At 37.0% G+C, this 26055-nt stretch overlaps 1 protein-coding gene and 1 long non-coding RNA gene across 18 annotated transcripts in view; one reads left to right on the plus strand and one right to left on the minus strand.

Annotated features, from left to right (window-relative positions):
- Nucleotides 1-1204: 1204 nt before the first annotated feature.
- LOC107784012 (uncharacterized) lies at nucleotides 1205-24200 on the plus strand. 13 transcript variants are annotated; one of them, XR_012707580.1, is made up of 9 exons: nucleotides 1206-1554; nucleotides 3925-3990; nucleotides 5862-6283; nucleotides 6355-6460; nucleotides 7080-7200; nucleotides 7272-7377; nucleotides 19170-19256; nucleotides 19671-20276; nucleotides 20385-24200. It is a non-coding gene; the product is annotated as an uncharacterized LOC107784012 (long non-coding RNA). The 13 variants fall into 13 exon arrangements; XR_012707575.1 differs by having other exon boundaries at nucleotides 1205-1554; nucleotides 6355-7200; XR_012707571.1 differs by lacking the exon at nucleotides 19671-20276 and having other exon boundaries at nucleotides 1208-1554.
- Nucleotides 7384-26055, minus strand: part of LOC107817872 (uncharacterized) — a 36196-nt gene continuing 17524 nt past the window's right edge. For 4 of the 5 annotated variants that reach the window (XR_012707565.1, XR_012707564.1, XR_012707566.1 and 1 more), the window contains 4 exons: nucleotides 18539-18657; nucleotides 18325-18427; nucleotides 11310-11585; nucleotides 7384-11230 (listed from right to left, as the gene is read on the minus strand). Coding sequence is in view for 1 of the 5 variants with exons in the window: in XM_075249466.1 (XP_075105567.1) it covers nucleotides 11464-11585; nucleotides 18325-18427; nucleotides 18539-18657 (344 nt within the window). In the remaining 4 variants the exon portion in view is untranslated. Of the gene's footprint in view, nucleotides 11586-18324; nucleotides 18428-18538; nucleotides 18658-26055 lie in introns of all 5 variants that reach the window. The other variant, XM_075249466.1, reaches the window with a different exon arrangement.

Consider the following 26055-nt stretch of genomic DNA (forward strand, 5'->3'; position numbering starts at 1 on the left):
TGATGACATTCCATGATGGACGTTTTCAGTTAGGTGATGACTACCGGATGGGCCACTTGTAAAATTCATATCCGGCCGGTACCCCTATTAAATAAATGAGCGTTAAAATTAATTCAATACGCCAAAAATATACATAATTAACACAAATGAAAATTGAAGTTTACCACTCTTCTTGTGAATTATGGAAAGCAGGGTATAAATTATTTTCTCGCTGCTCATTCGCCGACGGTGATAAATTTAAATCAAGAAAAAATCTTTCATCCGGAACATGTCCGGCAAAAACTGATCCAGAATAACCACCCGATGACTGGGGGTTATCTCTACTACGCACAACCTTGTTTTTTGGAACGTCTTCGACCTTCACGTACATCTCCAACATTGTGATTACAAGAAATTCCCGGCATTCGTCCGGAGTCCTCAGGAAATCACTCAAAGTGTCATCATCGTCGATGTTAAACTCTGAGTAAAAAGCAACCCCTTGCGGCGTAACGGAATACAGATATCTTCCGGTTACTTTGAGTATCACTGAACGTTTTCTCACACTCATTTTTTGCATAACAACGATATCAATGTTTCGTACTCCATTGAAAGTGGCAATTTAACATTACACTTAGCAGGTAAACTGTAGCCCACAGAGTTATTCTCCATCACAACCTCACCCCCCCCCCCCCAATATAATGATACTCTTATTCTACGTTTTTCAGACATAATGAAAAAATGCTGGAGAATTTAACAACAATAGAAACCAACAAGAGTTAAAAAAATTTTTGAATGAAGTTGTGTCGATTCTACGATATTTATATAGGAAATGGCTAGCCGGGGAGGTTTTTTTTTTGTTGTATATAGCGCCACAAAAAGTGGCTTTATACGCTTTTGAATTATTGAACCCAAAAATTATTGGTGGGGTCAGGTAATAAGGGGTATAACGCCATTAATAGTGGCGCTATGTAAGATGTGTCAGTTTTACTATATATAACGCCACAAAAAGTGGCGCTATACAGTAACGGTGCAGTTACCGTTACTGTATAGCGCCACTTTTTGTGGCGTTATATATAGTTTGGTAACTTTTTTTTAACACTTATTTGCGTATTTTGAGTAAAAAAAACTACATTTTGGTTCCGCCCTCAAGAAGTAGACTATACTTTTTCCTTTTCTTTTTTTGGAACTTTTTCCGTCAAAGTAGAAATATACGGCCCTCTCATTTCACACGTCTTGACGTCACTTCCCCCTTTCTTATCAGGAAAATTAAGAAGAAAAACGTCACTTCCGTCTCTTCTGGTGCCAATCTAATTAATTGTTATCTCTATCATCGTCTTATCCGCCGACATCTCGATCCAAGAGAATTCCGCTCATCACAATCTTGTTAATTGTTATCTCCGTCATCATCTAATACGCCGACATCTCGATCCAAGAGAATTCCGTTCATCACAATATTTTGATGTGATTTCTGCCTGCGGACAGATGGAAAATCAACGTAATCCTAACTGCGACAGATCGACACAGCTAACGGTGTCGGAAGAAGGAGAGTTCGTCGGCAATTCGTCACCTTGTCAAGTATGTGTTCTTCTATTGATTTAGATGGATCTTTGATAGCAAACAATTTTATGCTTTATTCTTTCAAATGAGATGGAATTCCCATATTTGTGTTTAATGTTATCTACTCGCAGAAATTTGAATCAAGGCTTGTCTTTCTCTTGTATCTATATTCTATAAGCAAATCTCAAGTCAATATATGTAATTGATGCAAAAAAAAAAAAAGTGGTCTGTGGAACTTCCATTTGTAACGGAGGTACAAACAGTTACACAATGAACTTTACCTTGTGGTAATGACAATAGTAATGATGCAAGCCATGAAGTACCATGCATTGAAAAACTTTAGGAGATGGGCAGATTTTGGAAGATTGGTCTTTTAAGTGTTTGTTCTCTAATTTCAGATGTTAAGCTTTACTTAGAAGTCACACTCTAAATAAGCATATAGAGAAGAGAAGATTTTACACTGAGTTTCACTAAGCTTAAATTTTTCGTGAATTTTAGGCTTGTAACATTAGGTAATGGACTTTATATTGGTTGGGTTGTGAAACTTTTTAAAAGTAAAGATGAGGCTAAGTTTAGAAGGGGAGTCCGGTTTGGATTCTATGGGTTCGAAATTCTAGGGGTTTTAAGCTAGTGGATTCTAAATTAATAATTTGTATATTAAATAGATTTCTTAAGACAAATACAAGATTTGGACCAAACTGACTTGGTTTGGTGGAACTCGTACGGTCAATGCTAGCTAGTTCTTTCTTGGATTGTTTAGACTCCCACGGGTTTATATTTTCCTTCTTGGATTATAGACACCCTTGGGATGCAGTCCTTCCTCGAACCCTAAGTAAACGCGGGATGCTTTGTGCACCGGGCTACCCTTATTGTTCCGGGAGTGATTCCTTCACCATTCCTTTTTCCTCCTTTCTTTTATCTTCTTCATTGTTGATTCTCGTCACTGTTTTTCCATCCATAAATCAGCTCACACAATTTAGTCTTTTCCAAGCTCTCTTTTTGCCTAGGCCTTTCTAGTAAGATACAAGCCAAGATGCAAAATTTTATTCCAGCAACAACATAAACGAGAATGACAATTGCAGCTCTAGTAGTAGTAGTAACAGTGATAACGATAAGTACAAATATTTTAAACTAAATATAATTCCATATGAAGTAAATAAAGGAACCAAAGCTAATAAAGGAGGTATTGCAAGAAGGAATTTAACTAGGTGCATATGAATAGTTATACCCAATTAAATCTTTAATTTATTGTCCTAAAGAGGAGAAGCATCTTCATGTGCTATAAAGATTGGAAAAATTGTAGATCCTCCTATATTCACTCACCATTAAAACGGGTGATTAAGGTTTGTTGCCTTTAGGGAAGCCAACGATGTGGTGTTTTTCTTTTCTATCTATCAGTTTCTTAGTAGGTCTTTGACCTAGTTTCACTCCACACTAACATGCAAGGGAAGAGAATAATCTGAAAGTGATATGTTTAGTTTTTAGACAAGAATTGTTTCTCTTTATACGATCTACAAGAACCAGACCCCGTTTGGTGGGATTTCACCGGGTTTGTTGTTGTCATGCGGACTGCAAGAAATGATGGGAAAATTCCAAATTGACTCGGCAGGCATTTGACGACAAGACTTGATAGGATACCTCTACAAACCATTCAAGCTAAATGTCGATAATTGTCATAAAAATGGAAAATCTGTTTAGAAATACATAGATGAGGATTGTATGTATGTCCTTTTGTTGGAACTAAGAACCCTAAGTACACAAGAATGAAATAATTGGAAAATCATGTTAAGAGTGCCTTGCAGTTGCATTGCTTTCCCTCCCCCCGCACACCCCGAAACAGAAGAGAAGAATAATATGCAAAAAAATTCCATAGCTGAAATACACCTTTTCCCACATTAAACGCACCATGTTGAATTTGGGGAAAAACACATTAATTATGCTGAAAATATTCTTGCCTTTGTTTTCCAGGCATGCAAAGTAATTGACAAACAAGCATGGTATTACAATACTTACCATTTCTTTTATTCTTAAAACCTAGTGCAATTAATTAATTCAATCAAAGAAACTGAATCTCAAAACTTTCTCATAATCTCCTGTGACGCGCAACTACGATGCAGAAGGAAAGAATCCATGGTGGATATTCTTCTTATAGTGAAATATTCACCATAGGGAAAATAAAGTTGCCTTATTTTCTCCTTTATTGTAGTTATTTACAGCTAGTTGTTTTTCGTCTTAGGAAATTCTTTTGAAGTTGAATTTGGTAATTGATAGCATGCAGTAGCCCACACATATCCATTGGTGAGACAACCTTATGTAAAAGCAATAGATGGATATGTTATTTCTCAGTTTCATTTCTCATCATGGTGATCCTTCCTCTTGTTGTACCAGGTGTCTTATTCCCCATTTTCTTGGCTGCTGGAGGTGCTTGATTGAAACACGCACTTCCTGTTGCAGGTAAAGCTTCTCTGCAGTGTGATTCTTAACTATCTGCTGATGACTCCAAACGATTGGCATTACTTTTTATTTCTGATTTTTTTATCATTACACCATACACTTTTTTAGAAGTGTGCATGAGCGTTTCCATTTATAAATTATAGAATTCAGAACTTTGATATTGTTAGACCATCGTAGAGAACATATCATAGCAATTACCAGTTTCAGATTCATTTAAGTCAGATTGGTAGGAGAAATGAGTTTCTCCGACAAGAATGATTTTTATTCATTAGAAGGTTGATAATCTATTTTTGATATATATATACACACACATATACATACCTTCACCGAAATGAGGAATCAAGATGATTGATAGACCCATGTGCTATGATCCTCAAACACCGAGCCATTGGCTTCTCTAAACCAATGTACTATCAAGTGCCAAAGTCTGACTGAAGGGTAACCCACCATTGAAATGCAACACCTTGAGAGAACAATAGTTTCAACAGTTACGAGGCAGTATGTCTATTGATGAGTATTTTGTCTCAAAACTTACTTGATTTGGACTTGAGAAAAGGGTTTGGTCAACGAAAGCCATTATTTTGGTCATATAAAGTGTACCGTGATGAGTCAAGATCTTGAGTCGGGATTGATGTTCGAGGTATTCAATGTCAGTATGGGGATTCATGAATGAAGTCTGAGTTCATCAAGAATTTTATAGCTATGATTTGAGGATAAATTTGTATGGTCAATGAAATTGCGTGAAATTCACATGCGCATACACTCGAGAAGACCCCTATCATTCGGTACAAGTTGAATCGACAAGTTCTAGTCTTCGATAGTCATCGATTTGAACTGAATCCTAATCATTCTCTTCGTGAAATAAGCAACAAATCATTCTTTCTCAGATTTTTAAGGGTGTAGAGAGATCCTACTCCAAGAATTACCATGCCATTGAAGGCAAAGATGAATCTCGAAGTTCCTTGTCCATGCATAGGTTAGTTATTCTCCATGTGTACTGAAAAATTATTCTTAATAGAGCTTTTGAAAAATCATTTTGCTTATTTATAAAAGTTGTCCCTCACAGAAATAGCAAAGGGGTTCCTACTTTAAACAAACTACCACTGACAAAAACATATCTTACAAATAGCAAACAAAATCTAATATATAGATTATCAAAAGCTGGTCTATTGCTCAAAAAACTATCGTCTGAAGTTAGTCTAACCGGCTACCGAAGTTCTTGCAAATTGTTTGACCCTTTGAGTATGTCTTATACTCATTTATCTTATGTTATTTTCTTTCTATTTGTGGACTAAATTCAGGTTATTTGCATAGAAAGATATGAAGTTAGCATAATAACATGCATAATTTCTTGAGCTTTACAAGACTGTGGAAAGGAACATGGAAAAATAATATTACTGATATCTTTTTACAATATAATACAAGAAGTCCTATTTATAGCTACACTCTACGTAGTACATACTACTGCAATTCCAATATGGGACTATACACACTTATATACATAATTATCTAACATTCTCCGTCAAGCCGGTGCATATAAATCATATGTATTCAGCTTGTTAAAAATATAACTATACGAGGACCAGTAAAGGAACTGGTGAAAATATCTGCAAGCTGATAATTCGACTTCATAAATTTTTTAATAATATCTCTTGAGAGTATCTATTCTCTGACGAAGTGACAGTCAATCTCAATATGTTTAGTCCTCTCATGGAGCACTGGATTTAACGGAATATGAATAGAAGCTTGATTATCACACTTCAATTCTATCTCATTGATTTCTCCAAATTTTAATTCCTTGAGTAGTTGTTTGATCTAAACTAGCTCACATGTTGCCATACCCATTACTCGATATTCTACTTTTCCACTAGATCGAGCAGGTGCATTTTGCTTCTTGCTCTTCCAAGACACCAAGTTACCTCCTACTAAAAGACAATATCCCAAAGTAGAACGTCTATCAGAAGGTGATTCTGCCTAATTAGCGTCTATGTATCCAACGATCTGCTCATGGCCTCAATCCTCGAACAACAGTTATTTGCCTAGGGCTGATTTTATATACTGAAGAATTCAGCACACTCACAAAGAAGGAAATATAAGGTCTAATCATTGTGAGGTAATTCAACTTACCAACCAGCTGCCTAGATGTTGCAGGATCACTAAGAGGCTCCCCTTGTCCTGGCAGAAGTTTGGTATTTGGATCTATAGGAGGGTCAATGGGTCTACAACACGTCATTCATGTCTCTCAAGAATATATAAGGCATACTTTCGTGCTCAGAGTTGGTTGAATTTAAAGGTAATTTTAAGAAGCATACAAGACTTAATAAAGAGTTAAATAAGTGGTGATAAATATGCATTTCCTTGCAGTAATGGTGAGCTATCATAGGGCTAAGTTGGTAGAACTTTGGCTACTCTATCGAAAGATCAGAGTGTATTGTGATCGTGTAGTCTACTAAAAAGACGAAAAATGAAGGTATGTTTGTGTCCCATTTTAACTTATCAAGGAAGGTCTGTTTGCATTTCATTATAACTTGAAAATGAAGGTATGTTGCCGGAAGGAAAATTGATGCACGGGAACTTCTGGCTGTATTCTGGTTCCTGAATGTGTTTGACCACCACTGCTCTTCACGGAAAAATAATATTATTGATGTTATTTCACAATATAATACAAGAAGTCCTATTTATAGATATACTCTATGTAGCATATATTAATTCGTATTTCAGTGTGGGACTAGACACACTTATATACACAAGGATGATGCTTGTAAGCTCTAATTTAAAAACATACAAGAGCTAATAAAGGTAATATTTTGTCTTGTTTAGAAGTGTACAAGAGCTAATAAAGGTAATATTCTATCTGATTTAAAAACATTCAAGAGCTAATAAAATTAAGATTTAGAAACATACAAGAACAACTGAGTTAAAATTTTAGAAACATCATCCATATCAAACCAAAAGACGGAAGAGATAATATCATATTGGATCAATCATATACATATAGAAACTTTTGTAATAACATATATGTAGAAACTTATTTAACCATAATAGCATGAAATATTTCTTTTGCTAGTCACTCACATTTTTGTTTGCAGCTTCGGACATCCTTGGTACCTAATCTTTAATGTTCATGTTGCCTGGTTCGACAAGTATCAAGGTCATACAATTCCAGACACGAGTTCTAAGCATCGTGCTCAGAGTTGGTTGAATTTAAAGGTAATTTTAAGAAGCATACAAGACTTAATAAAGAGTTAAATAAGTGGTGATAAATATGCATTTCCTTGCAGTAATGGTGAGCTATCATAGGGCTAAGTTGGTAGAACTTTGGCTACTCTATCGAAAGATCAGAGTGTATTGTGGTCGTGTAGTCTACTAAAAAGACGAAAAATGAAGGTATGTTTGTGTCCCATTTTAACTTATCAAGGAAGGTCTGTTTGCATTTCATTATAACTTGAAAATGAAGGTGTGTGTCATTTTAACTAACTAAGGTAGGAATGCGTGTGTCTCATCTTAACATTTTGGGAGTAAGGCCACAACTCACTGCACATTCCAATAAAATGTTCAAAATAATGAGCAGAGCATGACCTGATTGAGAAGGTGTCTTATCAGATCTGAAATGTCATGAAGTTATATTCATTTGTTGCAAAATATCTAATTACACCCAGGGGCGGCTCAAGCACACACGGGGCCTAAAGCCAAAGTTAAATTTAATATGAGGCCTACACTTTTAAAAGAAAGTTATAAGATATGTTTTTATTTGAAGTCTATTCTTTTAACTTTTTGAGATATAAAGTTGTTAATAGTCTTTTTATAATCGATTTTCTCTAATAATTCTTGCTCGATTGATAATATAGCCAACCTATCTAATCTTTCTTGAGATATTATTGATCTTAGATAAGATTTTACAAAGCAATAGAAGTATGGAACTACTGGAAGCTTAAAGTTATTGTTGAACACCTGAACTAGTGAAATCATGGAAAAAGAACGTGAGTAATGAAATCTTGGAGAAAGAAGTGAGTAAGAATATTAAAGAGAAACACACAAAATATGTAGGGTTTTTCTGAATTGGAAAAAAAGAAAAAGAACTATTGACTTGGACAAATTAAGGAAGAGAGAGCAAATTTTTTAATGGTGTAAAAATGAAAAATTAAAAGTTATGAAAACTATTCATCTACACATTTTTAAGTAAGTCAAAGTATTCTTTTATTTATATATCTAAAAGGTATTCTTTTCTTTATATTAAAAACTCTATTTTGTATTGAAAATACTAAATATTATTTTTTAAATACCTATGAACCTATTATTTTAAAAAAAAATGGGCCCCCTAAATTTGGGGGCCTAAGGCACACACCTTACTCCACATAAGGTTGGAGTCAGCCCTAACACTCCCTAAACTTGGCACCGCTTACTCAATCCACACTTGACCTATGAGAAGTCCTAGTAACCTCCCCCCCCTGCCCGGACCCGGGACAGTCTCATCTAAAGGAAGTGAGAGACGCGCTGTCACGTGGACTTTTTGTGCACGTTTCCTTTTAATAAAATATATTTTTATCTTTTAGACTTTTGTTAGTCTTTTAGATCATCTTGTTTTGGTCAAATTTGTAAAATACTTGGTTGGAACTCCGTTATTAAGGTCGGTTTTTTTATTTTGCTAAAAAAATGGAATTCCAGTCAAACTTTTCATTTGGATCGAAAAAGAAGAAATATACAATTTAAATAAATAGACTTTGCAACTAAAGACGAAATAAAAAGATATACGCCGTTGGGGATCTATTATTATGGCTAAAAAAATTTGTTTGGCATGGAGTAATGGAGTCCTAGCCAAGTTGTTTTTATAGATCCGACCTTAAAGAAATACATAGTTGTAAGAAATAGCTATTGCATGTACAGAGATTAAAAAGGTACACATATGGAACTCCATTGTTGTGGCTAGAACAATTTATTTGGCTAAAAATTATGGAGCTCTAGCCAAGTTTTTTTAAAAAAATAAATAATAATTTGGTCCGAAAAATAATAAAAAAATACACAATTGGAATAAATAGTCATTGCATCTAAAGAAGAAATAGAAAAAGATATACACAGTTGGAACCCCATTATTATTCTGAAGTAAGTTATTTATCTTATTATGTTATTATTAGTTAAGAATTAATTGGATTGAGGATATGGCGTCATCGTTCGCTGGAATTGAAATATCTGCGAGATTGAGGTATCGGTTAAACAAATTGTTGGAATTCCTAAAGTAATACACTTCCACAAGGCCGTATATTCTTCATGCTGATCAACGATGATTACAATATCGGTTAACCCTGTCATATATTTTATCTCGCCCAAATATGTTTGCAAGCAAGATTTTTGTTTAGTTAAAAGAGCGGACTTCTAGCCAAGGTTTTGTTAATTATTTGGCCCAAAAAGAAAAAAAAGTACTCAACAACAACAACTATGTCTTTGTCATCTTCATCATTACAAAAATAAATTAAAGGTGAAAGTAAAAAAAGTTTATATAAATTATAGTATTGAAAGTTCTCTACCAAGTATAAAACCTATTCCCAACTAGTTGATATCACCTATATGGATCTTTCTATTCCATGTTGGCTTATCTTTAGCTAAGTCTACATTGATTCCAAGAATCCGTAGGTCTTTCAAGACAACATCTTTCCATGTGATTTTAGGTCTACCCGTTTCCCTTTAACACGTTTCCTCATCATAATTTCACACCTATGGCACTCGATTATTTTGACTAAAACTTCTTCAATTAGCTAAAAATAATGAACTTTCAAACTTCTATCATTTGGCGAAAAAAAATATAAATGTATAGTTGGAATAAATAGCGATTGCATTTAAAGAAATAAAAAACGAAAATTTTGGGTAAAATATGGAGTGTATATTAAGTAGTAGCAAGCAAAAATACACAATTGACAAATAAATCATCATCTATAAATATGTCACGATTAACATTTGGAAAATACCCCACCCAGACACTTGCTTTTCGAATTTTTATCGCTTTCACGCACGTGAAAAAGAGCATGTCCACGCTCTTTGCCGTGCCCGTGTCCGGGGGATAAAGGCTATTAAATAACCAAGTTTTAAGGGGATAATTAGGATTACGAGCAGTTTAGCACTGCACCATGTATATGGTGCCAAGTTAGAGGGAAACATGTAAAAGCATAATAGATCCTAAAGGTGATCAAGTTCTAGTATTTTGTAGCCCCCGAGCTTTGGTCTAGTGGTAAGAGCATAGCACATGATGTGTGGATTAGGTGCATGTATGTTCTAACCCTATCGCAAACAAAAATTTTGTATGTAAGTAGGGAAGGGTAGAAGAGCGAGATCGTTATTCAAGCTCATGATAGCTCATATACGTGATCAGGACAAAAAATTGGTATGCAGGTAAGGAAGGATAGAAGAGCGAGACCGTTATCCAAGCTCATGATAGATCATATACGTGATCAGGTTCTGGTATTTTGTAGCCCCCGAGGCTTTAGTCTAGTGGTAAAAGCATAGCACATGATGTGTGCATATAATATGTTGTAAAGCTATCGCAGACAAAAGTTTGGTATTTAAGTATAGAAGAATAGAAGAGCGAGCCCATTATCCGCTGAGTTTTGAAATGTGCACCACTGACCCTTTTGGGATTTTCTTATTATCTAGTATTTTATAGTTTGCTGAATTTTTAGCACCTAAGAGTGTAGCTAGTGGTCAACCAAGTTGGAATAGACCATGGGATATCGGTGTTCGAATTCCAATGATGACAAAATACATTAGGGGACATCTATCCCTCTATTTAAGCACGGTGAATAGAGTTACATGATATCTTTATAGGTAGGAAGTAATATATACCCAGTAGAGTATCCAAGTGCGCATAAGCTTGCCCAAACATCATGATTGTTAATTAAGTGTTAGTTCTAAAAGTTGCCCTCGAAGAGATATCAAAGGAGTACATACCTAATAGAGTTAGTCAAAGTGCACATAAGCTGCCCCAAACATCATGATTGTTAATTAACTGTTAGCTCTAAAAGTTGCACTCGGAGATATAGCGAAGGGGTTTATATTTTAACTTCCACTAACACTAACATATCTAAATAAGCGCAAACGAAATCTAAATATGGTCAAAAGATCTATAGCTCCAACAAAATATCATCTCAAACTATATTCATTCAGTTGAAACTGATGTGGTATAAGATAATATTCTTCATCAATGTCCTTCAAGCACCTTTGGATACTTGCCTTACCTCCTTCAACTTTGTTCCTTGTAAAAAAAAAAATAGGGATTAGATTTTAGATAAAGCTAATTCATAGTTGATATCTACTTTGCATGGTGGTCTTACATTTTCAAGTATGGCATACGACCTTTTCACTATGCCAAGGGCGGATGGCCGATCGCTCACTGGCTTTCGGATGCAATCTAAACCTAGATTAATTATCTTGGCTCTCATTTGGTCGTCGCATCCACTGTTCTTCAATTTTTCTGTGACAATATCTTCACCTTTTTTCCAATTTATCTTTTATTTTGCCCACCATACTTCCGTTGATCTCGTCTGGATCATTCAGAATTTGAAAAAGCGTCGCCCCATAGCTATATATATCAACGCTTGGACTTGCCTCTATATTACAAATAATTATAAAGAATTAAGCAAGTAAGGAAGAAGTAACTGTTAATTGAAAAAAGAAGTTAATAACACAATATTCAGCAAAAAGGTTCAAGATAAAAAATACATAGCTCTTTTACTAACTAACATGTCTTCTCTGGAAGTCATTGGCAGCTTGTTCAAAGTGCTAGGATTAGATCAGACTTCATTTGGGTATTGTTCAAGTTTAATTGTATAGGGAAATTAACTGGCGAGCAAGTTTACCAAAGTCCTCCATTCTAGCCAAATTGAAGAAGGGGGTGTTATGAATTGATTGCCAGGTAACAAAGTCTATGAAGCTATCCATTGTGGCCAAATTGAAGAACATGGTTTTCTCTGTCTTTCTCTCTCTCTATGTGCGGGGGCGGGAGGAGGGGTTTACACATGATTTATGAATTGATAGCCAGGAAACAACATAAATCAAAACTAGTTTTCCTAAGTTTCTATTCTTTTATTCAAAGTAGAAAATCTTCTATACTTGTAGTAATGACAAATATAAGTTACTGTATGAAAGTATGCACAATATGATTGTATTCCACCGGATAGGAAAAAGGTTTTTGATGTAGACTTTTTATTTCCAGTGTTTGCAAAAGTTTCCATGTAAAAGTTGCATAAGTGAAGAGAGCGCAAGGATGACACATTGGATAGTTTGGTGGAAGCATTATAACGTTTGTCTTTTGGTCGAAAAGTCAAGTATAATCGAGGGTTGAGATAAAGTAGAATAAAATATTCAAAACTAGAGTGTTAATAGAAATTTTGAGAAACAATCTTTGAGGTTGTTTAACGATAATTTTCAGCACAAAAACACTTGAAATATTTGTGTCATTAGCCGCGACATGAGTTTAATTATGTGAAGAGAAATTCACTATTTAAAACATAAGCGTCACATGGATGCTGCACAAATTTGAGAACAGGGTATAGGAGATAACAAAAGGAAGATAACTATAGTAATTTAAGCCTAGATGCTTGAATTATCTTTTTCTCTTCAGAACGGGCAAATAAGAGACTTAGAAATAGAACATTTATATATGTTCTTTTTTTTAAAATATATATGTATGCTAACTTCCATGCCATTAATTAGTTAATTAAGGGTAAGATGTCACAGAGATCTTCGTGTCACTGCCGTTGAATATTTTTCTTTTGTTCTTTTTATTGCTATAGTGAGTGCTAAAGTTTTTACCCGTGCTAGTGTGAATATTTGAGGTAAGTTGTTTCCATATATAGTTGATGGAAGTTGAGAATAGTATCTATATCAGTAAAATTGTTGTATACTGCCCACATATATTACTCATAATAAGAGAACAAAGTACAATAAGCTCTTTTTACTGTGTATCAGTGGTTATTGTGAAAATTTCTTCTAAGCTTCAGCACAATAAACTCTTCCAAAGTCACTTCTGCAAAATCTTCTTCACCTTATTCAACCAAAATGGATTTACCAATCTAACATTAATGGCATAGTTTTCCCAAGGTCCTAGTATTCGCTAACAACATTCAGTTTGAAAAGGTAATAGGCATGTCTTTACGTCTTTCAATTCCATATGCATATCATGGAGTATTTTCCATATCTTACGAGCGGTGAGAATTAAATCAAAGTAATATTCATAGGTTCAACCTTTTATAGCACAATTTGGAAGAAAATATCTTCTAAATTTATACAAACACAAGTATGAATGAAGTAACTTTGACTCTGCTAATATATATTGTTTGTTTAAAAAACATGAATAGTTATTCTGTTATAGTCTTTGCTTCAATTAGACACAGTTCCCGCCTGAACCAGGGTTCTTGAAGGTGTTGGTTTATGTTTAGTCAACAATGGCATGCCAATTGGAAGAGTTGGTGGAAAGAGTTGGTGTGGATGCTAGGAGGAAGCTTCCTCCTTTGATGTCACCCATGACGTCAAGAGGAGGTCTTTACCTCTATAAATAGATGCACTCCTTCATTTGTAGAAATCATCCCAAAAATAATACAACACATTGTAGTGAGTAGAGAGTTAAGAGAGAAATTCTCTTAAGTGTAATTGGGAACTCTCCCATTCCTTTGTTAATATTAAAAAGGCAACTGTTCTCTGGTGGACGTAGGATTATTTTGATCCGAACCACGTTAAATCTTGTGTTCTTTCTTTTACGTTTCCGCTAACAATTGGTATCAGAGCAACATGATTCTTTAACGATCCAAGGAGGAGGAACAAGCAAAGATGAGTTCCATGAAGTTTGAAATTGATAGATTCAGTGGACGCAACAACTTCAATATCTGGAAGACCCAGATGATGGCGTTACTGCGGAGGGAAGGTTCAATCCATGCTATTGACGGAAAGTATCCTAAGGATATATCAACTCCCGATAAGGAGAAGATTGAAGGGGATGCATTGAGTGCAATCCAACTATCCCTTGCACCTAACGTGCTTTGTGAAGTGAATACGGGTACCGAAGAGACGGCCAAACAGTTATGGGAAAAGCTAGAAGGGCTATACCAAGACCGATCAGTGACAACAAGGATGTTACAACGGCGTCTTCACACATTTAAGATGGGGTCAGGTACTTCGTTACAAGATCATTTAGAAGTGTTCAATAAACTTGTCATGGACTTATAGATTGCAGGAATTAAAAAGGAGGAGGAGACGCTTGCATGTGCTTTGCTATTTTCATTGACTTCAGGATATCGTGATATTGAGAATTCAATGATGTATAGCAAGGAGCCTATCAAGCTTGAGCAAGTGCGGCAGGCACTTAACTCTAGTGATATGCGGAGGCACATTGAAGGAGATAGAGATGACCAGGCAAGTGGGCTCTTTGTGAGAGGCCGGACTAGCCAACAGGGAAAGAGAAAATCAAAGCACAGATCAAAGTCTCGTGTGAACAAGAAGAATACAGAGTGTTGGGGTTGTGGCAAGAAGGGGCACTTTGAACGAGACTGCCCAATGTCAAAGTCCAAGGAAAAGGCGAGTGCATCCACAGTTGAACAGGTACATGATTTTGATAATGATTATGTACTAACAACATCGTGTAATAATAATAGTAGTTATGGAAACAAATGGGTGTTAGACTCTGCTTGCACTCTGCATATGACGTTCCGAAAAGACTGGTTTAGCAGCTATGAGAAAAGTGGAGGAACCGTAGTAATGGGCAATAATGCAACTTGTGCAATAGTTGGCATTGGCTCAGTTCGGGTTCACTGCCATGATGGAGTCGTGAGGACTATTACACAAGTCCGTCATGTTCCTGATCTGAAGAAGAATTTGATCTCCCTGAGTACTCTGGATGAACAAGGCTACAGGTACATGAGCGAAGCAGGAACTATAAAGGTGACTAAAGGTTCTTTAGTCATGCTGAAAGGCAAGCTGGAGAACGGCCTTTACACATTGGCCGGAAGCACCATTGTTGGCTCTGCAAATGCATCTACAGTGCAGTTATCTAATGATGACAAGGCAAGACTATGGCACATGAGACTGGGTCATATGAGCGCACGTGGACTGGAGATGTTGAGCAATCGTAACCTTTTGGAAGGTGAGAAAATCAGCACACTTGACTTCTGTGAGCACTGTGTTCTAGGGAAGCAAAAGAAGGTCAGCTTCAGCACTGGCAAACACAAGACAAGAGGAGTGCTAGACTACATCCATTCAGATTTATGGGGTCCCTCTAAACTTCTATCGAAGGGCAAAAAGAGGTATCTTCTCACTTTTATTGATGATTTCTCACGAAAGGTTTGGGTGCATTTTTTGAAGGCAAAAAGTGATGCTTTTGAAGCATTTAAAGAGTGGAAGATTTTGGTTGAAAATCAAATGGAGCGGAAAATCAAGTATCTTCGCACAGACAATGGCTTGGAGTTTTGCAATGAAGAGTTTAATGAATTCTGCAAGGTTCATGGGATCTCAAGACATAGGACTGTCAGGCATACCCCACAGCAGAATGGAGTTGTCGAGAGAATGAACAGAACTCTTCTTGAAAAGGCTCGGTGTATGCTCCTACAAGCCAAAATGTCCAAAGTATTTTGGGCTGAAGCAGTTCACACTGCTGCTCATATTGTCAATCGATCTCCAGCATCGGCAATTGACTTTAAGACTCCGAATGAGGTATGGTCAGGTGAACCCTCTAACTATTCATACTTACGAGTATTTGGGTGTCCAGCTTATTATCACGTTAATGAAGGAAAGCTTGAACCAAGGGCTAAGAAGGCCATATTCGTAGGGTATGTGGATGGAGTAAAAGGGTACAAACTTTGGTGTTTGTCTTTACTCAAATTTATAGTTAGTAGAGATGTTACCTTTGATGAATCCTCTATACTTGATCCCCGTAAAGTTTCCGTGGAGTTTTCAGGAAACAAGAACGACGAGCAGGTGGAGCTTCCGGTGGAGCTTGCCAAGGAAAAGGATCAAGAGACTCAGGTTAAAGATGAGTCAGAAGATGTAGACCTTGAAGAACTTGCTGTCAATAAACCATACACAATTGCAAAGGGGAGAGAGAAGAGGCAAACACGAGAACCGGAACGCCTTATAAATCAAGCAAACTTGATTGCATATGCGTTCGTAGCTGCACAAGAAGAGATTAAGGATCTGGAGCCCTCCTTGTATATTGAAGCAACTTCTTGCAAGGATGCTGTACAATTGCGGTTAGCCATGACTGAAGAGATGGAGTCTCTTCACAAGAATCAGACATGGGTCTTAGTGAAAAGACAAAAGGGGAAGAGGACAGTTGGATGCAAGTGGGTCTACCGAAAGAAAGAGGGAATTCCTGAAGTGGAAGATGCTAGGTTCAAGGCGAGATTGGTTGCAAAAGGATTCAGTCAGAAGGAGGGAATTGACTACAATGAGATTTTCTCTCCAGTCGTGAAGCATAGCTCAATTCGCGTGCTACTAGCATTGGTTGCCCAATGTGACTTGGAGCTTCAACAGCTTGATGTCAAAACTGTTTTCTTACACGGTGATCTAGAAGAGACAATCTATATGGATCAGCCTGAAGGTTTCCTAGCTGAGGGAAAAGAAGATCACGTATGCCAACTAAAGAAGTCTTTGTATGGTTTGAAGCAATCCCCTAGACAGTGGTACAAGACGTTTGATGCATTCATGACTACACATGAATTCTCAAGGAGTGCATTTGATAGTTGTGTGTATCACAAGAAGATGTCTGGTAACTCAATGGTTTATTTACTGTTGTATGTTGATGATATGCTTATTGCTGCTAACAATATTACAGAGATAAATGCTTTGAAGAAACTGTTGAGTAAGGAATTTGACATGAAGGATTTAGGAGCTGCAAAGAAAATCCTTGGTATGGAGATTTCAAGAGAAGACGGTATTGTACATCTTTCTCAGAAGAGGTGCATTGAAAGGGTTCTCGACAGATTCAATATGCATACGTGCAAGCCTGTAAGTACACCATTAGCTCCTCATTTTAAACATTCAAAGTTACAAATGCCTCAGTCCGAGGATGAGGTGGAGCATATGTCAAAGATTCCTTATGTCAGTGCAGTTGGTAGCATTATGTATGCTATGGTATGCACACATCCAGATATTGCTCAATCTGTAAGTGTGGTAAGTACATACATGTCCAGCCCAGGAAAGAGGCATTGGGAAGCTGTCAAGTGGATATTGAGATATCTCAAAGGAGCTTCTGCTGTTAGTCTGACCTTTCGAAAAAGTGGTGGAGGTATTTCAATTCTCGGTTATGTAGATTCTGACTATGCAGGAGATCTTGACAGAAGAAGGTCCACAACTGGATACATCTTTACCCTCGTTGGCAGTGCCGTTAGTTGGAAGTCGACTCTGCAGTCGATTGCCGCTTTGTCTACGACAGAAGCAGAATACATGGCAGCAGCGGAGGCGGTGAAGGAAGCTATCTGGTTGAAAGGTTTAGTAGCGGAATTGAGTTTGGTTCAGCTGGAATCAACTCTTAGATGTGATAGTCAGAGTGCTATTCATCTAATGAAAAATCAGAGATTTCATGAGCGCACTAAACACATTGATGTCAGATTTCATTTTATTCGAGATGTTGTTGAAGAGGGAACTATCAAGGTGTTGTTGACCAAGATAGTCCCACTCGCTAAGTTTGCATACTGCAAGGACTTGGCGGGGGTGTGCATCAACTGATACAACGCCGAAGAGAACAGTTGTTAGGTGGAGGTGGTATGTTCAACAATGGTTTGATTCTTCTTGTTTCTTACAACGGGGTTGCCCAGTAAGCTTAGAAGTTTTGGCCAGAGTTGTTCACATGCACGCTCGAAACGCAAACCAAGGTGGAGATTGAAGGTGTTGGTTTATGTTTAGTCAACAATGGCATGCCAATTGGAAGAGTTGGTGGAAAGAGTTGGTGTGGATGCTAGGAGGAAGCTTCCTCCTTTGATGTCACCCATGACATCAAGAGGAGGTCTTTACCTCTATAAATAGATGCACTCCTTCATTTGTAGAAATCATCCCAAAAATAATACAACACATTGTAGTGAGTAGAGAGTTAAGAGAGAAATTCTCTTAAGTGTAATTGGGAACTCTCCCCTTCCTTTGTTAATATTAAAAAGGCAACTGTTCTCTGGTGGACGTAGGATTATTTTGATCCGAACCACGTTAAATCTTGTGTTCTTTCTTTTACGTTTCCGCTAACAATACTTTACATGGTTGTTTTTGTGGAGTAACACTAAGCTTGTTTAGTATCTAATTTTGTGAAGTCTTAGCAATTTTGCATACCAAATTCGTATTTTCAACAATATAAATGTAGTTGGTTCTTACCCGCGGGGTTGTCATGATACGCTTCTGTCATACCTTGAGCAAACTTCAACGACTCAAATTTTGTTCGAACTGAGCCAAGATCACAGATTAGTCCACTGCCATCCTGCAAGTTTAGTTAACATCAATCAGATTTACCTCATGTCTTGTCATTTGTTTTTTGTTATTTCCAATTGAACTAAACCAAAATTATGTTTTAATGATAAAATAAACATACATCATCAATCAGTATATTGCGTGGTTTCAAATCGCAGTGAACCAGGAAAGTTGTGTGCAATAGATGGAGGGCGTATGCAACATCCCGTAGTAACTTCAGTGCTTGTGGCCAATCCAATGCTACACAAAGTGTAAAAATGCATGTTAGAAGGGATAATGTTTGTGCATGAGCTTTGTGACCACCTTAATACCTGGTGTGCCAAAAATAACAAGAGTACAAAGATCAAACCTGTAGAGCTTCTATGCTAGCAAGTGGTTTTGTAGTCAATAAGATTTGTGAAACAACAATTAGTTCTCATGTGTTGTTAACCATTCATTGTAATCAGTCAATATTATGGAGAATAGTTAGGAGAGTAAACTTGACCATATCACTCAGGTCCAAAGAAAAAGAGGAGGATATTTCAATGATGGGAGACTTTTCTTAGGCATTTTATAGTAGTTGTCATTTGATGTCCTAAATTTCCTTTTGTTATGTCAGTTAACTTTCCTTGATCTCGTTGTGCTATGTTGATCTTCCAATAACGCCATGCCTCCTGTAACTGCCTGCATTATGTGCTAGTCTATTCGAGATGCATGATCAAAAAATATAATAATCAGATGCATGAACTATTCGAGAAATTCTTCTTCTGCAGGCTTAGAACCAATAACGGCTATTACCCTCCATTTCTTTCGACTCAACACTCAGCTCCTGCCTCCTTGCAACATCCCTCGTATTTCAGGTATATGAACTTTTCTAAAAAGATTTTCTTTTTTAAGAAGTAATTGGTTTCATTGGCATCAAGGAAAGAGCAAAATAGTCACAAAAGTGAAGAAGCAAAAAAGGCAGTTGTTAGCTCCATTACAGATGTTCAGATTAAGACTAGGAAGCTAACAAAGTTCAAAAAACCATCAGGTGAATCTGGGTATAAATAATTGCACTGAATAAATAAAAGAAACATATAGCTTTGAGAGATTGGTAAGTAGTTGATAGTCCATCAAAGCATCTTTTGTTCCTTTCCTTCCAAATTTTCCTAGAAAAGATGTCATATGCATCTTATTACTCTGGTTATCCCATATCTTCTGTCACTTCAATTTCTATGTATATGGATGATTCTTAGCTTGTACTTATTTCAATCAATGCCATCATTCTGCAGGAAAGTATGAACCAAGGCTTTTAATAGCTTCTTGCGATGCCCCTATTGGAATGCAGTTAATTTCCATGTTTCTAATGGTGAAAAGGATGAATTGAGTGTTATCTTCTAACATTTTACGACGATGTGAAACTTGTTCTGCTGGAAACATTTGTTTGAGAGTAGCTGATTTTGGTGGTTAGCTGTATAAGTGATGAGCTATCTTACTATAGTAGGACGAAGGCACTTTCAAACTGAAAAATATGGAAAAACTTCAGGGGTTAGAGGTGTTAGTTCTGTGTCTGGAGAAGACTACTCTAATATAGTCCCTTTTTGTCCATTTTAGTTAAGCTCCAATTTACCATTTGGGGGTCGATTGAAGAGTTTTTTCCCTTTAACTGACATATTGCTAGTGGAATTTCGTGATTTTGAGAGCATGCAGCCCATTTAAAGAGTTTCAGTTTCCTCTTCATTGTTCTAAATCTATCCACCAATCTAAGAGATTGACTCACTCTGAGCTTGGACCAAAGATAAGACTAAAAAGGACGAATCGACTTGCACTTGTCTAACTTCTATTAACAGAGCTTAGAGCAGCTTTCGAAATAAAATGCTAGCTTCTGAACCAATTTGGTATTCAAATTATTCTGTATTCATTTTGTTTATTTTTAGAGAGAATTTGTTTTTGCTAGAAGCTAAATCCTAGTCGTTACAACGATCTCACAGACTTTTTGCATGTAGCCAACAAACTGCAGGGCCTAAAGCTCTAGAATGGAGAGATCCGGATTCTATCTAGCCGGAGAGAACTTTGGTGTTAGTCGACATTAGCAATGACTACTCAAACTGGTACATGCTAATAAAAAAGGTAGAAGAATCACCAGCAGAATCAAGGTAGACGGTGAAAATCTGAGATGGTCCTACTAAGCCTTGAAACAAGCATCTGATAGACGGTGAAAATCTGAGATGGTCCTACTAAGCCTTGAAACAAGCATCTGATGGCACCAAACTTTGCAGAAAATGAGGTAGAAACGTACAAATTTATACATGCAGGATGGTGCTAAATTTCAACAGCTTCGGAAGATACGTCCTACTTGAATCTTGGCTAGGTGGAAGCAGAGTAGTGGTGATTGTCCCAGAAATTTGAAACAGATGCAGGTTGGACAGAATATGGCAACAAGATTTTAAAATAATTGGAAGAGTTGATGGGCAGAAACGAACAAAACCTATTCAGAAGCTGCAGCAACACAACTGTGGCAGAAGAGGAGATTCGAAAGAAAACAAAGGGGATACCAGAAGGAAGAGTTAGTGTATATGAAGCAACTTTTGGTGGACAGAGAAGAGTATTTACCAGAAGGAGATTCGAAAGAAAACAAACAGTGGACGAAGGAGCAGACCAATCAATGTTTTTGCATGGAAGAGAGATGATGCCAACAGACACAGAACAGAAACAGAATCAAATATAGATATATGCTCCTTGGAAAACTGGACATCCTATGCATCAATTGGGGCACCGTCTTTACCATGGTATGATGAAACAAACAACATGCAAGGTGGTATGAGCTCTTCAACAGAAACCAAAGGTGTGCTAACAGCTGGGAGTAGGTGTGGGAGGTTTTGAACAAGATCTATTGGGCTTGCCGCTACGAGTAGAATACATGAGGATGCAGAAAAATCAAAATATCATCATAAAGCCACCAGCACCAGACAGTGAAAAGAGGAAAAGAAAGAACAAGGTGAAAAAAATAGAATTCAAAGTTGAGTATGGGAAAGTGAAGGGAGAACCAGGCACAGGAACAACGTAATTTTAGAAGATTAAGATTCTAAGTTAGAACTTAAGGGGTGTAAACATACTAGGAAGGGAAGATGCTAAGGTCATTAATACAGAGATGGAAAACAGGTATCCTGTGTTTTCAAGAAACAGAATTGGAAGAGTGGTCAGGCAGCATAATCCGGCAAATTTGGGGGAATAGATAGGTTGATTGCGTTGTCTCAAAGCCAAAGGTAATCAGGCGGAAGAGTAATACTATGGGTTAAGAGGAATGGTCTTGCTTGAATGACAGAACGGGGTTCTTAGGCCCCATTTGTTTGCACTAAATGGAGATCTGAATCCTAATCATTCATATCTTAAATATTAAGAGCGTTTGTTTTTAAAGCCTGAATCTTAATCATTCAGATCTTACTCATTAAGTGTGTTTGTTTGTTTTCCTTCACAACTACTTAATGGGTCTGAATAGGTCTGTATGATTAAGATCTATAACAAAGACTTAATTTCATTAAGATGTTATCATCTACATTCATTACTAACTGTCGTCATCGTCAATCATTATCAACTACCACCATCAACAATTGTAGGTCATTAATACAGAGATGGAAAACAGGTATCTTTTGTTTTCAAGAAACAGAATTGGAAGAGTGGTCAAGCAGCATAATCCGGCAAATTTGGGGGAATAGATGGGTTGACTGCGTTGACTGCGTTGACTCAAAGCCTAAGGTAATCAGGCGGAAGAGTAATACTATGGGTTAAGAGGAATGGTCTTGCTTGAATGACAGAACGGGGCTCTTAGGCCACATTTGTTTGCACTAAATGGAGATATGAATCCCAAACTTTGCAGAAAATGAGGTAGAAACGTACAAAGTTATACATGCAGGATGGTGCTAAATTTCAACAGCTTCGGAAGATACGTCCTACTTGAATCTTGGCTAGGTGGAAGCAGAGTAGTGGTGATTGTCCCAGAAATTTGAAACAGATGCAGGTTGGACAGAATATGGCAACAAGATTTTAAAATAATTGGAAGAGTTGATGGGCAGAAACGAACAAAACCTATTCAGAAGCTGCAGCAACACAACTGTGGCAGAAGAGGAGATTCGAAAGAAAACAAAGGGGATACCAGAAGGAAGAGTTAGCGTATATGAAGCAACTTTTGGTGGACAGAGAAGAGTATTTAGCCTAATGCTTAGTGGCTATCTCAGCGACCAATTTAGTCCCAACCCAGAAGCGGTGGTGCTACAGAGTTGTTTTCAACAGTGCAGGAAAGTACCGACAGGTCTCAAAGTCGCAGAGGTGCGCTTCGGAATGTACCATTTTTGATTTCGTATTGTACATTGACAGCAAACACTTCAGAGCAGGGAATGGTTTTGGAAGGGAAGAAGGCTGGAGATATGACCTAAGTATCTGGCCAGAATCATCGTCGAAGTTAACAGAGATGGCAAAGTAAATTGTCGGCAACAATCTGATGACTGACTATCCGAATTTCCAGGAGGAGACCAGTCATCCAAGCTGATAAAACAAGGGGAAACGAGAGGGTGATGAGAGATCAGCGAATTACGTGGCTGGCTGATTTTCAAAACTTGAAACTGAACCATTCAAGCACTTGATTCCAATCAATGAACAAACCTGGTCCAGAATTGAAGGAATGAAGGAAAACTGGAGAGAAATCACCCTTCCTTCAGAAACATGGGCTGTGCTTGTTATGACCCTTGTATTTTTAACATGGGCTCCTCTTTTTCAACCTAATGCAATTATACATCCTGTAACGCTGGAAATAGAAGTCCAATTATCAAATAAAAATACTCCAACACAAAAGAAAGAACAGTCAAGAGCTCTTATCCCTTCCAGACCAGCTTGTGACCCCAACAGTGGATACCAGGGACAAACAGTGGACGAAGGAGCAGACCAATCAATGTTTCTGCATGGAAGAGAGATGATACCAACAGACACAGAACAGAAACATAACCAAATATGGATATATGCTCCTTGGAAAACTGGACATCCTATGCATCAATTGGGGCACCGTCTTTACCATGGTATGATGAAACAAACAGTATGCAAGGTGGTATGAGCTCTACAACAGAAACCAAAGGTGTGCTAACAGCTGGGAGTAGGTGTGGGAGGTTTTGAACAAGATCTATTGGGTTTGCCGCTACGAGTAGAATACATGAGGATGCAGAAAAATCAAAATATCATCATAAAGCTACCAGCACCAGACAGTGAAAAGAGGAAAAGAAAGAACAAGGTGAAAAAAATAGAATTCAAAGTTGAGTATGGGAAAGTGAAGGGAGGACCAGGCGCAGGAACAACGTAATTTTAGAAGATTAAGATTCTAAGTTAGAACTTAAGGGGTGTAAACATACTAGGAAGGGAAGATGCTAAGGTCATTAATACAGAGATGGAAAACAGGTATCCTGTGTTTTCAAGAAACAGAATTGGAAGAGTGGTCAGGCAGCATAATCCGGCAAATTTGGGGGAATAGATGGGTTGATTGCGTTGTCTCAAAGCCTAAGGTAATCAGGCGGAAGAGTAATACTATAGGTTAAGAGGAATGGTCTTGCTTGAATGACAGAACGGGGTTCTTAGGCCCCATTTGTTTGCACTAAATGGAGATCTGAATCCTAATCATTCATATCTCAAATATTAAGAGCGTTTGTTTTTAAAGCCTAAATCTTAATCATTCATATCTTACTCATTAAGTGTGTTTGTTTGTTTTCCTTCACAACTACTTAATGGGTCTGAATAGGTTTGTATGATTAAGATCTATAACAAAGACTTAATTTCATTAAGATGTTATCATCTACATTCATTACTAACTGTTGTTATCGTCAATCATTATCAACTACCACCATCAACAACTGTAGGTCATTAATACAGAGATGGAAAACAGGTATCCTTTGTTTTCAAGAAACAGAATTGGAAGAGTGGTCAAGCAGCATAATCCGGCAAATTTGGGGGAATAGATGGGTTGACTGCGTTGACTCAAAGCCTAAGGTAATCAGGCGGAAGAGTAATACCATGGGTTAAGAGGAATGGTCTTGCTTGAATGACAGAACGGGGCTCTTAGGCCACATTTGTTTGCACTAATTAATACTATGGGAAGGCCCCATTTGTTTGCACTAAATGGAGATATGAATCTTGATCATTCATATCTCAGATATTAAGAGCGTTTATTTTTAAAGTCTGAATCTTAATCATTCAGATCTTACTCATTAAATGTGTTTATTTTCCTTCACAACTACTTAATGGGTATGAATAGGTCTGTAAGATTAAGATCTATAACAAAGACTTAATTTCATTAAGATGTTATCATCTACATTCATTACTAACTGCCGACATCGTCAATCATTATCAACTACCACCATCAACAACTGTAGCCGGCATCGCCCACCATTATAAATTACGACCACCCACCATAACCTTCTTCAATCACAACCACAACCACTACCCACCATTATTAACTATCACTACCCACCACCACCATCCTTAAACAATAAACATAATCGCTATCGCTACTAATATAATCACTAGCTACTATCTAGAAATACCACCATCAACAAAAAATACCACCAATCACTGCCTCTAGTCGGCACCAAAGCACATATATATATATATATATATATATATATATATATATATATATATATATATATATTCTATGTAGTCGGATGTTTAAAAAGCAAACAGTCTTAATAATTTGGTATTCAGATCTTAAAACACATCTTGATATTCATATTCAAATATCTTAATTTTAATACACATCTTGATATTCAGATATGCATTAAGATTCAGACGTCTTAATCTTATAAAAACAAATGGGGCCTTACTATCTCATGTTTGTTAAGCACAGCTGAAAAATTCAGATAGCTTTACGGGAGTATATGGACATCATCACGATGAAGAAAGGGAAGGAACTGGAAGGTGGAGACTTAAAAATAACGAGGTTTAAGGGGAAAAAAAGCTAAACTACACTAAAAATTCAAAAGAGTTATTCATCTACCTCGCAGAAAGGAAGACGAAGTCTTAAAAGTAATCAACACACCAGTCTATTGTAATTAAGAACCCAGATCAATCTTTGAGGCTTGTTCATTCTTCTCCTTCTTGACCATGTGAAGCTATTTCTATGAAAGATCTTTGTAGTGGTAAATGAACTATTAGCCTCATACCATCTTACTTGATGAGTTCCGGCAACAGTAGATAACTTACTGTGGAACATGTTTGTATGCGAGCACGCTAACTAATAGGAATGGAATCCTCAGCGCTATATAGTCAGGCTCAATCTAGTTGAACTGGTTTTTGAAATAATAGAAAGAAATGGATTCGTTTGCTAATTGTTTATAACGGTGTTATCAAAGCCAGCTTACATGGTAGCCAGCGTAAAAGTTGGGAGTTATGTGATAGAAGAATGCCAACTAAGGTGAAAGGTAAGTTCTGTAGAACATCTATAAGACCGATTATGTTGTATGGTATTGAAGCGTATCCACAAGATGAGTGTTGTAGAAATGTGAATGCTAAGATGGATGTACGATCATACAAGATTAAATAAGATTAAAAATTATCACATTTGCCAGAAGGTGCAAGTAGCACACATTTAGGATAAAATGAGAGAAGGACGTTTGAGATGGTTTGGTCATGTTCTGTGTC

This window comes from Nicotiana tabacum, chromosome 3, assembly GCF_000715075.1.
Source record: "Nicotiana tabacum cultivar K326 chromosome 3, ASM71507v2, whole genome shotgun sequence".
Classification (NCBI taxonomy): Eukaryota; Viridiplantae; Streptophyta; class Magnoliopsida; order Solanales; family Solanaceae; genus Nicotiana; species Nicotiana tabacum.